At 44.9% G+C, this 17,266-nt stretch overlaps 1 protein-coding gene across 2 annotated transcripts in view; it reads left to right on the top strand.

Annotated features, from left to right (window-relative positions):
- Window positions 1-1,321: 1,321 nt before the first annotated feature.
- IL17RC (interleukin 17 receptor C) overlaps window positions 1,322-17,266 on the top strand; it is a 58,765-nt gene continuing 42,820 nt past the window's right edge. Inside the window, exon 1 of one of the 2 annotated variants that reach the window (XM_073569645.1) lies at window positions 1,322-1,825. In XM_073569645.1, the coding sequence (XP_073425746.1) occupies window positions 1,703-1,825 (123 nt within the window). In that variant the 5' untranslated portion in view covers window positions 1,322-1,702. The remainder of the gene's footprint in view (window positions 1,826-17,266) is intronic. The other variant, XM_073569644.1, reaches the window with a different exon arrangement.

Raw genomic sequence — 17,266 nt, 5'->3', positions numbered from 1 at the left:
GAGAAACTGCAGAAGTGCAGCTCACATGTTCCTTCTCGTATACAGCACTGTGACCTTGCTGCTGCAGAACCTCGTAATACACTCCTCAGCTGCTGCAGAACCTCGTAATACACTCCTCAGCTGCTGCAGAACCTCACAATACAAACCTCAGCTGCTGCAGAACCTCACAATACAAACCTCAGCTGCTGCAGAACCTTATAATATACATCTCACCTGCTGCAGAACCTCACAATACAAACCTCAGCTGCTGCAGAACCTCATAATATACATCTCAGCTGCTGCAGAACCTCACAATACAAACCTCAGCTGCTGCAAAATCTCATAACACACCTCAGCTGCCACAGAACCTCGTAATATACATGTCAGCTGCTGCAGAAGCTCATAATAAACCTCAGCTGCTGCTAAACCTCACAATACACCTCAGCTGCTGCAGAACCTCATAATACACCTCAGCTGCTGCTAAACCTCACAATACACCTCAGCTGCTGCAGAACCTCATAATACACCTCAGCTGCTGCTAAACCTCACAATACACCTCAGCTGCTGCAGAACCTCATAATACACCTCAGCTGCTGCAGAACCTTACAACACACCTCAGCTGCTGCTAAACCTCACAATAAACCTCAGCTGCTGCAGAACCTTATAACACACACCTCAGCTGCTGCAGAACCTCATAATACACCTCAGCTGCTGCAGAACCTCATAATACACCTCAGCTGCTGCAGAACCTCATAATACACCTCAGCTGCTGCATAACCTTATAACACAAACCTCAGCTGCTGCAAAACCTCATAATAAACCTCAGCTGCTGCAGAACCTCATAATAAACCTCAGCTGCTGCAGAACCTCATAATAAACCTCAGCTGCTGCACAACCTCATAATACACCTCAGCTGCTGCAGAACCTCATAATACACCTCAGCTGCTGCAGAACCTCATAATACACCTCAGCTGCTGTGGAACATCGCAATACATGCTAACTGGTTTCTAGGAGATTCTTGGGAAACTTCCGTCCGATTTCTTTTCAGCACGAGAAGAAACAGATGAAACACGGAACGCAGATCATCATGCGGGCGAAGACGTTATTTACTCAGATGTGTGAATAAAGTCTTATTTCTGAGCCAATGGGGGTTCTGCAGCAGCTGTGTGTAATATAAATTATACGATTTTCCCAACAATTTTAGAGATTAATATTTATTTCTTATGATCACTACAATAGATATCAGGATGGCGAGTTATGATACTTTGTTGCATCTGTTGTTTATTTTCCTGCTGCTTCATTGCTCGGATGCTTTGCAGCAGACAGCAGCGCTAGGACTGTGCAGGTACCAGCGCCTGATTTCATGTGTCTCAGGGCCTGAGCCAGGGATATGACAGCCCAGGGGTGGACTTGGCAGCCAGCAGCACATGGAGGTGTCACCATAACAGCAGGGTGTAGCAGAGGAGGACACACACACATATCGCACTTGGGAACTGCACAGAGCTGGCACTCAGGGGCCTCCAGAAACCAGGGGCCACATATTGGTTGCATTGTAATTTGTGACATCTGCTTCTTGCCATGAGTGATCAGGGGCTGCTGGAGGCCGAATAAAAAAAAAAAGGACCCTCCAATTATTATTTCGTACCTTTTTTAGCACCTGAACTATAGAACTGAAAAGCTTCCCACGCGTTTTGGCTTTTTCGTATCTTTTGGAAAACTAACCATGAAACGCTTTGCTTTCTGCTCCCTCTTCCTGGCATTGAGCTTACACTGTGGATTCGGAGGCCGGCAGGAGATGACGCTGGAAACCCTCCCAAGTAACGCAGAAGATATTACCTGTACGGGGGTAAGTGACGCTACTCTATACTATGGCGGGTGAGTGATCGTTGGAATATTTGAGACTGTGTTCACACATGTCTAGTCTTGCTGCGTTTTTCCAAAAATCGAGGCAAAAACGTCGCTGTTGTAACAAAATGTTGCACCGAGGCCTCAAGGTGTGAACGCAGTCTGAGATCATGATCGCACGATGTAATAAATCATCAACATAAAAGGGTTTCTACACACGTTGCAGTAAAGATACATAATTAAAGGTAACCAATAATGACTTTTATTGGTTTAATATCTGTGTCTGGGAAATCTGGGTGACAGCCAGTATGACCGCCACATCGAGATAGTTATGGAGAGATAGGACCTACACTTTAGGAGTCTGGAAAAGCTGGGTGACAGTCAATATGACTGCCACATCAAGACAGACCTGACCTATGCTCTAGGACTCTAGGAAAGCTGGGTGACAGCCAATTTGACCGCCACTTCAAGAGAGACATGAACTATGTTGTAGGAGTCTGGAAAAGCTGGGTGACAGCCAATATGACTGCCACATCAAGACAGACCTGACCTATGCTGTAGGAGTCAGGGAAAGCTGGGTGACAGCCAATATGACTACCACATCAAGAGATACAAGACCTATGCTGTAGGAGTCAGGGAAAGCTGGGTGACAGCCAATATGACTGCCACATCAAGAGAGACATGACCTATGCTGTAGGAGTCAGGGAAAGCTGGGTGACAGCCAATATGACTGCCACATCAAGAGATGCAAGACCTATGCTGTAGGAGTCAGGGAAAGCTGGGTGACAGCCAATATGACTGCCACATCAAGAGAGACATGAACTATGCTGTAGGAGTCAGGGAAAGCTGGGTGACAGCCAATATGACCGCCACTTCAAGAGAGACATGAACTATGCTGTAGGAGTCAGGGAAAGCTGGGTGACAGCCAATATGACCGCCACATCAAGAGAGACATGACCTATGCTGTAGGAGTCAGGGAAAGCTGGGTGACAGCCAATATGACTGCCACATCAAGAGAGACATGACCTATGCTGCAGGAGTCAGGGAAAGCTGGGTGACAGCCAATATGACTGCCACATCAAGAGAGACATGACCTATGCTGTAGGAGTCAGGGAAAGCTGGGTGACAGCCAATATGACTGCCACATCAAGAGATACAAGACCTATGCTGTAGGAGTCAGGGAAAGCTGGGTGACAGCCAATATGACTGCCACATCAAGAGAGACATGACCTATGCTGTAGGAGTCAGGGAAAGCTGGGTGACAGCCAATATGACTGCCACATCAAGAGATACAAGACCTATGCTGTAGGAGTCAGGGAAAGCTGGGTGACAGCCAATCTGACTGCCACATCAAGAGAGACATGACCTATGCTGTAGGAGTCAGGGAAAGCTGGGTGACAGCCAATATGACTGCCACATCAAGAGAGACATGACCTATGCTGTAGGAGTCAGGGAAAGCTGGGTGACAGCCAATATGACTGCCACATTAAGAGAGACATGACCTATGCTGTAGGAGTTAGGGAAAGCTGGGTGACAGCCAATATGACTGCCACATCAAGAGAGACATGAACTATGCTGTAGGAGTCAGGGAAAGCTGGGTGACAGCCAATATGACCGCCACTTCAAGAGAGACATGAACTATGCTGTAGGAGTCAGGGAAAGCTGGGTGACAGCCAATATGACTGCCACATCAAGAGAGACATGACCTATGCTGTAGGAGTCAGGGAAAGCTGGGTGACAGCCAATATGACTGCCACATCAAGAGAGACAAGACCTATGCTGTAGGAGTCAGGGAAAGCTGGAGGACAGCCAATATGACTTTCACATAGAGATAGCTATGGAGAGATATGAACTATGCTCTAGGAGCCTGGAAAAGCTGGGTGACAGTCAATATGACCACCACATCGAGATAGTTATGGAGAGATATCATACGACCTACACTTTAGGAGTCTAGAATAGCTGGGTGACAGTCAATATGACTACCACATCAAGAGAGACATGACCTACGCACTAGGAGTCAGGGAAAGCTGGGTGACAGCCAATATGATTATCACTTCAAGAGAGACATGACCTACGCACTAGGAGTCAGGGAAAGCTGGGTGACAGCCAATATGATTATCACTTCAAGAGAGACATGACCTATGTTTTAGGAGTCAGGGAAAGATGGGTGACAGCCAATATGACTGCCATATCGAGAGAGACATGACCTACGCTCTACCAGTCAGGAAAAGCTGGGTGACAGCGGTAACATTATCGGTTGTCACCCAGCTTTCCCAGAATCAGTAGCAGTGTAACAGAATTTCTGCATTGTAACTATTACACGTAGAACATCTGGTTGTGATAAAGATCTGGAAATACTGGAATTATCAGGGTTACATCTCAGTTTTGGAGTTTCTGCTGTAAAGAACACAATCGCGCGGCTCGTTTGCATTCCGCAGGAATTAGTGATACATTCTCTAGTTATTGTGGGACTAGTTATTTGCATATATTATTTTTTTGGAGAAAAAGTCAGTTTGAGTCCTGTATCCTGTGTGACATGTGATATGTGGTCGACAACTGCTCATTCTCCAGTTGCTGTGTACTGTAACTCCCAACATCCCCGAACAGTAAAGGGGACCATACACTTCAGAGAACTGTCCACCAAATGCTTGTTCTATTCCCCCCGCTCCTCATACACTATGAGCCAAGGGTGCATGACTTTCCATGGACAGACCTCTATACTGCAGAGAGAAAGGATTGGGTAGATTGAAATTCAACATGCCTGATCCTTTTTACCCTTGATATGATTCATTAATGGGGTTAATTATGGGGTTATATATGTATATCAGGGAGTGCTGACTCAGGGGAAAAATAAGTTATATTAAAAAGTGACACCTCATCCACCGTCCCGGCATCTCCAGAAGTGAAATGTGAGTCGGGTCCATTATTATGGAAATACTGGCGCTGCCATGAGGAATCAGTGCTGCTGTTATGAGAGCACTGTCACTATAGGAATGGAGGAACTCTTGTTATGGGGCACTATGACTATTATTATGGGGCCCTATCATTATTATGGGCACTATAACTATTATTATGGAGTAGTATTATTATTATTATTATGGGGCACTGACACTATTGGAATGGAGGAACTATTGTTATGGGACATTATGATTATTATTATGGGGCACTATGACTATACTTATGGGGCGCTCTAACTATTACTATAGGGCACTATTACTATTATTATTATTGCTAGGACTAGTATCACCATAAAGTGACTATTGTTATGACGGCACAGTGACTATTGTAATTGGGACACCAATTGTCAACATGGTGCACTGTAATGGCTGGAAAGTATATTTTCATACTTGGAAGTTGTAGTCTCACAAGACCACCTAGTAGCCCCAGGTCTATACATAACATTTTAGAGCGCACTGTCACTCTAAAAATTAGAAAGAGCTTCCATCATCCTGGTGTCTTTAGACCATTTATTGTGTGAGGTTTTCGGTAACTCACAAGCGAGTAGTCAATATTATCACTTACAGTATGTTTTGGTTACATAATTTTATAGGACTTGATGACTTTGTCAGCGTCGGATGTTATCCGGTTATCTGCTTTATTGTAGGATTTTTTTTAACAGCGCTTTCTTTTATGGGATGGTACAATACAAAACTGCCTAAAATATTGACGTAGAGTGTGACCAAATAACAGTATCAAGTAGTACCCTGATATCCTACAGTGCACCCTATAAAGACCATACTGTACCCTGATATCCTACAGTGCACCCTATAAAGACCATACTGTACCCCGATATCCTACAGTGTACCCTATAAAGACCATACTGTACCCCGATATCCTACAGTGCACCCTATAAAGACCGTACTGTACCCTGATATCCTACAGTGCACTCTATAAAGACCATACTGTACCCCGATATCCTACAGTGTACCCTATAAAGACCATACTGTACCCCGATATCCTACAGTGCACCCTATAAAGACCATACTGTACCCCGATATCCTACAGTGTACCCTATAAAGACCATACTGTACCCCGATATCCTACAGTGCACCCTATAAAGACCGTACTGTATCCCAATATCCTACAGTGCACCCTATAAAGACCATACTGTACCCCGATATCCTACAGTGCACCCTATAAAGACCATACTGTACCCTGATATCCTACAGTGCACCCTATAAAGACCATACTGTACCCTGATATCCTACAGTGCACCCTATATGCACCCTATAAAGACCATACTGTACCGCTATATCCTACAGTGCACCCTATAAAGACCGTACTGTATCCCGATATCCTACAGTGCACCCTATAACGACCATACTGTACCCTGATATCCTACAGTGCACCCTATAAAGACCATGCTGTATCCCGATATCCTACAGTGCACCCTATAACGACCATACTGCACCTCAATATCCTACAGTGCACCCAATAAAGACCATACTGTACCCCGATATCCTGCAGTGCACCCTATAAAGACCATACTGTACCCCGATATCCTACAGTGCACCCTATAAAGACCATACTGTACCGCTATATCCTACAGTGCACCCTATAAAGACCATGCTGTACCCCGATATCCTACAGTGCACCCTATAAAGACCATACTGTACCCCGATATCCTACAGTGCATCCTATAAAGACCATACTGTACCCCGATATCCTACAGTGCACCCTATAAAGACCGTACTGTACCCTGATATCCTACAGTGCACCCTATAAAGACCATACTGTACCCTGATATCCTACAGTGCACCCTATAAAGACCATGCTGTACCCCGATATCCTACAGTGCACCCTATAAAGACCATACTGTACCCCGATATCCTACAGTGCACCCTATAAAGACCGTACTGTATCCCGATATCCTACAGTGCACCCTATAAAGACCATACTGTACCCCGATATCCTACAGTGCACCCTATAAAGACCATACTGTACCGCTATATCCTACAGTGCATCCTATAAGGACCGTACTGTACCTCAATATCCTACAGTGCACCCTATGAAGACCATACTGTACCCCGATATCCTACAGTGCACCCTATAAAGACCGTACTTTATCCCGATATCCTACAGTGCATCCTATAAAGACCATACTGTACCCCGATATCCTACAGTGCACCCTATAAAGACCGTACTGTATCCCGATATCCTACAGTGCATCCTATAAGGACCGTACTGTACCTCAATATCCTACAGTGCACCCTATGAAGACCATACTGTACCCCGATATCCTACAGTGTACCCTATAAAGACCATACTGTACCCCGATATCCTACAGTGCACCCTATAAAGACCATACTGTACCCCGATATCCTACAGTGCACCCTATAAAGACCGTACTGTACCCCGATATCCTACAGTGCACACTATAAAGACCGTACTGTATCCCGATATCCTACAGTGCATCCTATAAAGACCATACTGTACCGCTATATCCTACAGTGCACCCTATAAGGACCGTACTGTACCTCAATATCCTACAGTGCACCCTATGAAGACCATACTGTACCCCGATATCCTACAGTGTACCCTATAAAGACCATACTGTACCCCGATATCCTACAGTGCACCCTATAAAGACCGTACTGTACCCCGATATCCTACAGTGCACACTATAAAAACCATACTGTACCCCGATATCCTACAGTGTACCCTATAAAGACCATACTGTATCCCGATATCCTACAGTGCACCCTATAAAGACCGTACTGTATCCCGATATCCTACAGTGCATCCTATAAAGACCATACTGTACCCTGATATCCTGCAGTGCACCCTATAAAGACCATACTGTACCCCGATATCCTACAGTGCATCCTATAAGGACCGTACTGTACCTCAATATCCTACAGTGCACCCTATGAAGACCATACTGTACCCCGATATCCTACAGTGCACCCTATAAAGACTGTACTGTATCCCGATATCCTACAGTGCACCCTATAAAGACCATACTGTACCCCGATATCCTGCAGTGCACCCTATAAAGACCATACTGTACCCCGATATCCTACAGTGCATCCTATAAAGACCATACTGTACCCCGATATCCTACAGTGTACCCTATAAAGACCATACTGTACCCCGATATCCTGCAGTGCACCCTATAAAGACCATACTGTACCCCGATATCCTACAGTGCATCCTATAAAGACCATACTGTACCCCGATATCCTACAGTGCACCCTATAAAGACTGTACTGTATCCCGATATCCTACAGTGCACCCTATAAAGACCATACAGTACCCCGATATCCTGCAGTGCACCCTATAAAGACCATACTGTACCCCGATATCCTACAGTGCACCCTATAAAGACCATACTGTACCCTGATATCCTACAGTGCACCCTATAAAGACCATACTGTACCCTGATCTACAGTGCACCCTATAAAGACCATACTGTACCCCGATATCCTACAGTGCACCCTATAAAGACCATACTGTACCCCGATATCCTACAGTGCACCCTATAAAGACCGTACTGTACCCCGATATCCTACAGTGCACCCTATAAAGACTATACTGTATCCTGATATCCTACAGTGCACCCTATAAACACCATACTGTACCCTGATATCCTACAGTGCACCCTATAAAGACTGTACTGTATCCCGATATCCTACAGTGTACCCTATAAAGACCATACTGTACCCTGATATCCTACAGTGCACCCTATAAAGACCATACTGTACCCTGATCTCCTACAGTGCACCCTATAAAGACCATATTGTACCCCGATATCCTACAGTGCACCCTATAAACACCATACTGTACCCCGATATCCTACAGTGCATCCTATAAAGACCGTACTGTAGCCCGATATCCTACAGTGCACCCTATAAAGACCATACTGTACCCCGATATCCTACAGTGTACCCTATAAAGACCATACTGTACCCCAATATCCTACAGTGCACCCTATAAAGACTGTACTGTAGCCCGATATCCTACAGTGCACCCTATAAAGACCATACTGTACCCCGATATCCTGCAGTGCATCCTATAAAGACCGTACTGTACCCCGATATCCTACAGTGCATCCTATAAAGACCATACTGTACCCCGATATCCTACAGTGCACCCTATAAAGACCATACTGTACCCCGATATCCTACAGTGCACCCTATAAAGACCATACTGTACCCCGATATCCTACAGTGCACCCTATAAAGACCATACTGTACCCCGATATCCTACAGTGCACCCTATAAAGACCGTACTGTACCCCAATATCCTACAGTGCACCCTATAAAGACCATACTGTACCCTGATCTCCTACAGTGCACCCTATAAAGACCATACTGTACCCCAATATCCTACAGTGCACCCTATAAAGACCATACTGTACCCTGATCTCCTGCAGTGCACCCTATAAAGACCATACTGTACCCCGATATCCTACAGTGCACCCTATAAAGACCATACTGTATCCCGATATCCTACAGTGCACCCTATAAAGACCATACTGTACCCCGATATCCTACAGTGCACCCTATAAAGACCATACTGTACCCCGATATCCTACAGTGCACCCTATAAAGACCATACTGTACTCCGATATCCTACAGTGCACCCTATAAGGACCGTACTGTACCCCAATATCCTACAGTGCACCCTATAAAGACCATACTGTACCCTGATCTCCTACAGTGCACCCTATAAAGACCATACTGTACCCCAATATCCTACAGTGCACCCTATAAAGACCATACTGTACCCTGATCTCCTGCAGTGCACCCTATAAAGACCATACTGTACCCCGATATCCTACAGTGCACCCTATAAAGACCATACTGTACCCCGATATCCTACAGTGCACCCTATAGAGACCATACTGTACCCCGATATCCTACAGTGCACCCTATAAAGACCATACTGTACCCCGATATCCTACAGTGCACCCTATAAAGACCATACTGTACCCCAATATCCTACAGTGCACCCTATGAAGACCATACTGTACCCCGATATCCTACAGTGCACCCTATAGAGACCATACTGTACCCCGATATCCTACAGTGCACCCTATAAAGACCATACTGTACCCCGATATCCTACAGTGCACCCTATAAAGACCATACTGTACCCCGATATCCTACAGTGCACCCTATAAAGACCATACTGTACCCTGATCTCCTACAGTGCACCCTATAAAGACCATATTGTACCCCGATATCCTACAGTGCACCCTATAGAGACCATACTGTACCCCGATATCCTACAGTGCACCCTATAAAGACCATACTGTACCCTGATCTCCTACAGTGCACCCTATAAAGACCATACTGTACCCCGATATCCTACAGTGCACCCTATAGAGACCATACTGTACCCCGATATCCTACAGTGCACCCTATAAAGACCATACTGTACCCTGATCTCCTACAGTGCACCCTATAAAGACCATACTGTACCCCGATATCCTACAGTGCACCCTATAAAGACCATACTGTACCCCGATATCCTACAGTGCACCCTATAAAGACCGTACTGTATCCCGATATCCTGCAGTGATACTGACTATACTGGCCAGCATCAATAAATGGTAAAGGTTATACACTGGCAAAGTTGCACATTTTTACAATGCATTTTGCAAATTTACCCTTTTAACAAGATGAGACAACCCCTTTAAAAATACCGTATGTAGTGCCCAAAAAATATCAGTGCTCCACAGTGCTCAAACGGCAAAGTATAATTAAATCAGTAATTGGGGATAAAGTCCTACCACGAGGGCCATAGAGTTCCTTAGTAGGTTTATGGCTTTCACCTGGAGTATATGGCGACCTTTGACGTGTAATTGTTTGTTGTGTAGGATTGCGGTCCGTGAATAGGATTAACCGCTGGCATTATAGCCGCTTGTTTGCACATTGTTAAACGATGACGACTCTATGTAACTGTTCATCCTTAGTTTTCAAACGCCCCAAAATAATGTGCACATGGGTGCATAAGGCGTGTGTGTGTCATTTATGGTACAAATGGTGGAGGAGGAAGCCTGGGGCAGAGGCTGTAGTCACGCCAGGAGAGTAAAGGGGTCTAAAGACTATTCTGCTACAACAGTATTGCTATAGATGGTCCCGGTTGTTATCCGTCAGGTGGCGCTGTGTTAGATGGCGCCCTATGTAGTACTTACATACAGTCATGGCCAAAAGTATTGACACCCCTGCAATTCTGTCAGATAATATTCAGTTTCTTCCTGAAAATGATTGCAAACACAAATTCTTTGGTATTATCTTCATTTAATTTGTCTTAAATGAAAAAACACAAAAGAGAATGAAGCAAAAAGCAAAACATTGATCATTTCACACAAAACTCCAAAAATTGGCCGGACAAAAGTATTGGCACCCTCAGCCTAATACTTGGTTGCACAACCTTTAGCCAAAATAACTGCGACCAACCGCTTCCGGTAACCATCAATGAGTTTCTTACAATGCTCTGCTGGAATTTTAGACCATTCTTCTTTGGCAAACTGCTCCAGGTCCCTGATATTTGAAGGGTGCCTTCTCCAAACTGCCATTTTTAGATCTCTCCACAGGTGTTCTATGGGATTCAGGTCTGGACTCATTGCTGGCCACCTTAGAAGTCTCCAGTGCTTTCTCTCAAACCATTTTTTAGTGCTTTTTGAAGTGTGTTTTGGGTTATTGTCCTGCTGGAAAACCTATGACCTCTGAGGTAGACCCAGCTTTCTCACACTGGGCCCTAAATTATGCTGCAAAATTTGTTGGTAGTCTTCTGACTTCATAATGCCATGCACACGGTCAAGCAGTCCAGTGCCAGAGGCAGCAAAGCAACCCCAAAACATCAGGGAACCTCCGCCATGTTTGACTGTAGGGACCGTGTACTTTTCTTTGAATGCCTCTTTTTTCTCCTGTAAACTCTATGTTGATGCTTTTGCCCTAAAAGCTCTACTTTTGTCTCATCTGACCAAAGAACATTCTTCCAAAATGTTTTAGACTTTTTCAGGTAAGTTTTGGCAAACTCCAGCCTGGCTTTTTTATGTCTCTGGGTAAGAAGTGGAGTCTTCCTGGGTCTCCTACCATACAGTCCCTTTTCATTCAGATGCCGACGGATAGTACGGGTTGACACCGTTGTACCCTCGGACTGCAGGGCAGCTTGAACTTGTTTGGATGTTAGTGGAGGTTCTTTATCCAACATCCGCACAATCTTGCGTTGAAATCTCTTGTCAATTTTTCTTTTCTGGCCACATCTAGGGAGGTTAGCCACAGTGCCATGGGCTTTAAACTTCTTGATGACACTGCGTACGGTAGACACAGGAACATTCAGGTCTTTGGAGATGGACTTGTAGCCTTGAGATTGCTCATGCTTCCTCACAATTTGGTTTCTCAAGTCCTCAGACAGTTCTTTGGTCTTCTTTCTTTTCTCCATGCTCAATGTGGTACACACAAGGACACAGGACAGAGGTTGAGTCAACTTTAATCCATGTCAACTGGCTGCAAGTGTGATTTAGTTATTGCCAACACCTGTTAGGTGCCACAGGTAAGTTACAGGTGCTGTTAATTACACAAATTAGAGAAGCATCACATGATTTTTCGCACAGTGCCAATACTTTTGTCCACCCTCTTTTTTATGTTTGGTGTGGAATTATATCCAATTTGGCTTTAGGACAATTCTTTTTGTGTTTTTTCATTTAAGACAAATTAAATGAAGATAATAATACCAAAGAATTTGTGATTGCAATCATTTTCAGGAAGAAACTGAGTATTATCTGACAGAATTGCAGGGGTGTCAATACTTTTGGCCATGACTGTATGGTATACTGTTCATACTGTGTACAACAACCATACCACATGGTGCCTTATTATAAGTGCCATATAATAGCGCCAGACAGTGGCCAAATAAAACGTCAATGCAGTTTCCAAAATAATACTGCCATATTGTGCTGCCAACACCATCGTATACTGCAATAATAATATACCGGCCAGTGCTTAGGGTTAGGGTTAGGGTTAGGCAGCGACACCCAATGCAAGAAATCAATAGTGACAACTCCAAACATACAGTGATAATTGATTGATGTGCCAGCAGAAGGGTCTCCGGAACCTAAAATCTCAAGGAATTGTCTCATTATATATCCTTTTTCAGACATCCGTCTTGTTTATGGTTAGAACACGTACCCATTGTAGGCTATGGGGCTGTTTAAATGTCCGCTGATCATAATCGCTTATATAAGGTTATGTGTCCGCGAAAGTCACGTACAGCCCAGGATGGGTGCAGTAAAACAAATCAATCTGTGATATATGTGGTGACAGGTTCACATGTTCTCATGTCATTATCTCCTGATAACATATAGGGCTGGGAAGCCCCATCCATATATACCACTCCGTACCATCATAAGTAGATAACAGATCAAGGGCACAACTATTGGCCAGCAGATACTCATCTACAGTATATGGGAGCACCTCGCAGACAGCGGTGGCTGTGAAGATCTCGATATCAGGATCATAAATACATACTGTACATTGAGATAAAGCGACGTGCGCTGTCCAGGGCCATATTTCAAATCCAAATCTGTCCATAAACATTAGACCCAATGCTGACATTTTAATCTATATATCTAAAAGTCATCACCGCTATGTTGACCCCATAACAGACCTCTGGTATTAACATAAGCACAAACTGCGCCGCCCGGTAGCTTCAGGGCCGAGCAGCTGCATGCAGCCGTACATTACCAAGCACAATGCTGAGCGTCGGATGGAGTAGTGTAAATCCGTCACCACTGGACTCTGGAGGAGACGTGTTCTGTGCAGTGACAGATCACCCTTCTCTATCTGGCAACTGATGGAGGAGTCTAGTTTTGGTAATTCCAGGAGGACGTTACCCCCTGACTGCATTATGCCCTCTGTCTAGATTCTAGATGGTGGAGGAGGATAATGCCTTGGGCTTGTTATCTGGGGCTGGCCTTGGATATTTCGCTCCAGAGAAAGGGAAATCTTAATGCTTAAGGACAAGACATTGTGAACAAGTTTAGCTTCCAGCTTTGTGGGAAGACCCTTTTCTGGTCCCCATGGCGGTGCCCAATGCACGAACTCCATAATTATATTGTGTGAGGAGTTTGGTGGAAGAACATGACCAGCTGAACAAAGCTTGGACCTCAGGATCATTAAACATCTTTAGGATGAACTAAAACGGAGGTTCTATCTATCTATCTATCTATCTATCTATCTATCTATCTATCTATCTATCTATCTATCTATCCAGAATTGGTGGTAATCTTGGAACAACAATGGCTCACAGTGAGTTTCTTTGACTCTTCCACGACCCACTTCCTTGGTATTCTGCAAATTGAGCTCGGTTGCGGTGTCCGGCCTTACTAACGCTGGTTTCACATTTTTAATTAAGTCTTCTTTGCTCAGAACTGTTTACTCAGGATAAAATGTGTGGTTATAAATGGTCATAAAGGTGATAGGAAGGTAAATACCCCGAGACGTCGCCGGTTAGTTATCCAGACGTAAAATGTCCTCCACCGCAAGGTAATAGCATGGGAGGTTATACACTGCTAAATTATTAATCATTATACTGTACACGAGTGCTGAAGTATAAACATCTCCTACCTCGTCCATTGCACCCAATGGATTCCTATTGCTCCTAAGAATTAGGGAAAATTAGCATTTACATTGTGGCTTCTTGAAGATAGCAGATATTCAACCCTTCTGAGGTCACATTTATGAAGACTGATTCACTATGGACTTTCTGTAGCGAAAAAACCCCCCCACAGAGTCAGAAAACGCTATAAATTTAATTGAGGAAATCATCTAGAATTTTTTGCAGATTAAATCTGGAGTGGAATCACAGCAAAAGTTGCCAGGCTGAGAATTTTCTCCACGTCTTGAGGATGAAATTTTGTAAAATCACTACGAGTTTTCTGCATACAGTTCTGCGGTGGATACTCCGAGAGACGTCAGCCAAAAGTCAGCTGGACCCATTAATTTTGGGATGATCGGCCAACTATCTAATGTGTATGGACTTGTCTTCCTATGGCAGAAGATCAGGGAGGGAGGGAAGGATCAGGCATGTTGGTTTTCAATATGCCCGATCCTTCATTCATGCAGGAAACTTAGGAAGTTTTCTTCTTCCTAATAAAAATAAATATGTGCACTCGGATAAGGCACTGTAGTGTTTTGTGGATCGTAATATGGACTATAACATTTTGCAGCTGCATTACAGTTGTATGAAACTGGCTTTAGCATTGTGTCAGGGAACCACAGTCACCTTGTGTGCTGCCATATAGGGAGCCACAGTCACCTTGTGTGCCGCCATATAGGGAACCGCAGTCACCTTGTGAGCCGCCATATAGGGAGCCACAGTCAGCTTGTGTGCCGCCATATAGGGAGCCACAGTCACCTTGTGTGCCGCCATATAGGGAACCACAGACACCTTGTGAGCCGCCATATAGGGAGCCACAGTCAGCTTGTGTGCCGCCATATAGGGAGCCACAGTCACCTTGTGTGCCGCCATATAGGGAACCACAGACACCTTGTGTGCCGCCATATAGGGAACCACAGACACCTTGTGAGCCGCCATATAGGGAGCCACAGTCAGCTTGTGTGCCGCCATATAGGGAGCCACAGTCACCTTGTGTGCCGCCATATAGGGAACCACAGACACCTTGTGAGCCGCCATATAGGGAGCCACAGTCAGCTTGTGTGCCGCCATATAGGGAGCCACAGACACCTTGTGTGCCGCCATATAGGGAACCACAGACACCTTGTGTGCCGCCATATAGGGAACCACAGTCAGCTTGTGAGCCGCCATATAGGGAGCCACAGTCAGCTTGTGTGCCGCCATATAGGGAGCCACAGACACCTTGTGTGCCGCCATATAGGGAACCACAGACACCTTGTGTGCCGCCATATAGGGAACCACAGTCACCTTGTGTGTCGCCATATAGGGAACCGCAGTCACCTTGTGTGCCGCCATATAGGGAACCACAGTCACCTTGTGAGCCGCCATATAGGGAGCCACAGTCAGCTTGTGTGCCGCCATATAGGGAGCCACAGACACCTTGTGTGCCGCCATATAGGGAACCACAGACACCTTGTGTGCCGCCATATAGGGAACCACAGTCACCTTGTGTGTCGCCATATAGGGAACCGCAGTCACCTTGTGTGCCGCCATATAGGGAACCGCAGTCACCTTGTGAGCCGCCATATAGGGAGCCACAGTCAGCTTGTGAGCCGCCATATAGGGAGCCACAGTCAGCTTGTGTGCCGCCATATAGGGAACCACAGACACCTTGTGTGCCGCCATATAGGGAACCACAGTCACCTTGTGTGTCGCCATATAGGGAACCGCAGTCACCTTGTGTGGCGCCATATGGTGTCTCTATAATACCGAATGTGCAGGAACACGGCAGACAGGGAAACATTCGGGTCCTATCGAAGTCTATAGGTGTTCTATTACAGAGCATGCATGGAGCGGTAATACGAAGCCCAAAATCTCCTGTCATGTCTAGATATTTCCAGTCTCTAACCGAGCGGCGGATCTTCCTCTTTTCATGTAATTGCTCCATGTTGTTCCCTAATTTTTCTGGCAAGTGAATAATAACCTGTGTCTCTCTGTGTAATGAGCAAATATACCGGCCTGACTACATGGCACAAATCGGTCTGAGTCCTAATACAAAGTACACACGTGGCGAACGAGCGCCATGCCGATAACTCATTGTCACCAGGGAAACTCCTAACTGCCAACAGATGGTAACAATGGGCCCTCACATGCAGCTTGGCCTTCTCTGCTTATTTTAGGATTGGAAGACTGGATATGATTTATCAAACATCTAGAGCCTGGCGGCGCAGAAGGTTGAACAACAGCCATTGTAAACAAATATGTCCCTTAACCGTCACCGGATGTTTTCCAGGACTTCAAATTTTTAGACTGTATTCACACATTGGGGCAGTGCTATAAAATCTTACTATGAAAAAGAATAAAACAAAACAAAACACATTTGTTTACTGTTGCAGCCAATCACAAAGCAGCTTTCAATGTGCCAGAGCCATTTAAAATATGAAAGCTGAGCTCCGATTGGTTGCTATGGACAACAAGGACAGTTTTATGGTTAGGCCTCATTTATCGAGCTGTTTACTAGTAAAACTGTCTTTGCTGCCCATAGCAACCAATCAAAGCTCAGCTTTCGTTTCTAAAGCAGCTCTGGTAAAATGATAGCTGAGCTGTGATTGGTTTCCTATGGACAACAAAATGGTACCGAAAATGGTAGCAATAAAAACTACAGTACGTAAAAAAAAAATTGTCATATAGTTCCATTGACAGGAAAACAAAAAGTTGCTTCTCTCAGAAAATGGTGACACGAACCAATGTTTTTTTTTTTTCAAAGTTCAGAATATTTTTAAGACAATAAAATAATAAAAATACTATTCAAGTTTGGAGTCGTCCTAACCGCACTGACCTGGAGAATCGTGAT

The sequence above is a fragment of the Dendrobates tinctorius genome, unplaced genomic scaffold (genome assembly GCF_039654945.1).
Source record: "Dendrobates tinctorius isolate UK_male_01 unplaced genomic scaffold, ASM3965494v1 ptg000027l, whole genome shotgun sequence".
In the NCBI taxonomy this organism is placed as follows: domain Eukaryota; kingdom Metazoa; phylum Chordata; class Amphibia; order Anura; family Dendrobatidae; genus Dendrobates; species Dendrobates tinctorius.
Note: the sequence above shows the minus strand (reverse complement) of the source record. Positions and strands in the feature narration are given on the sequence as shown.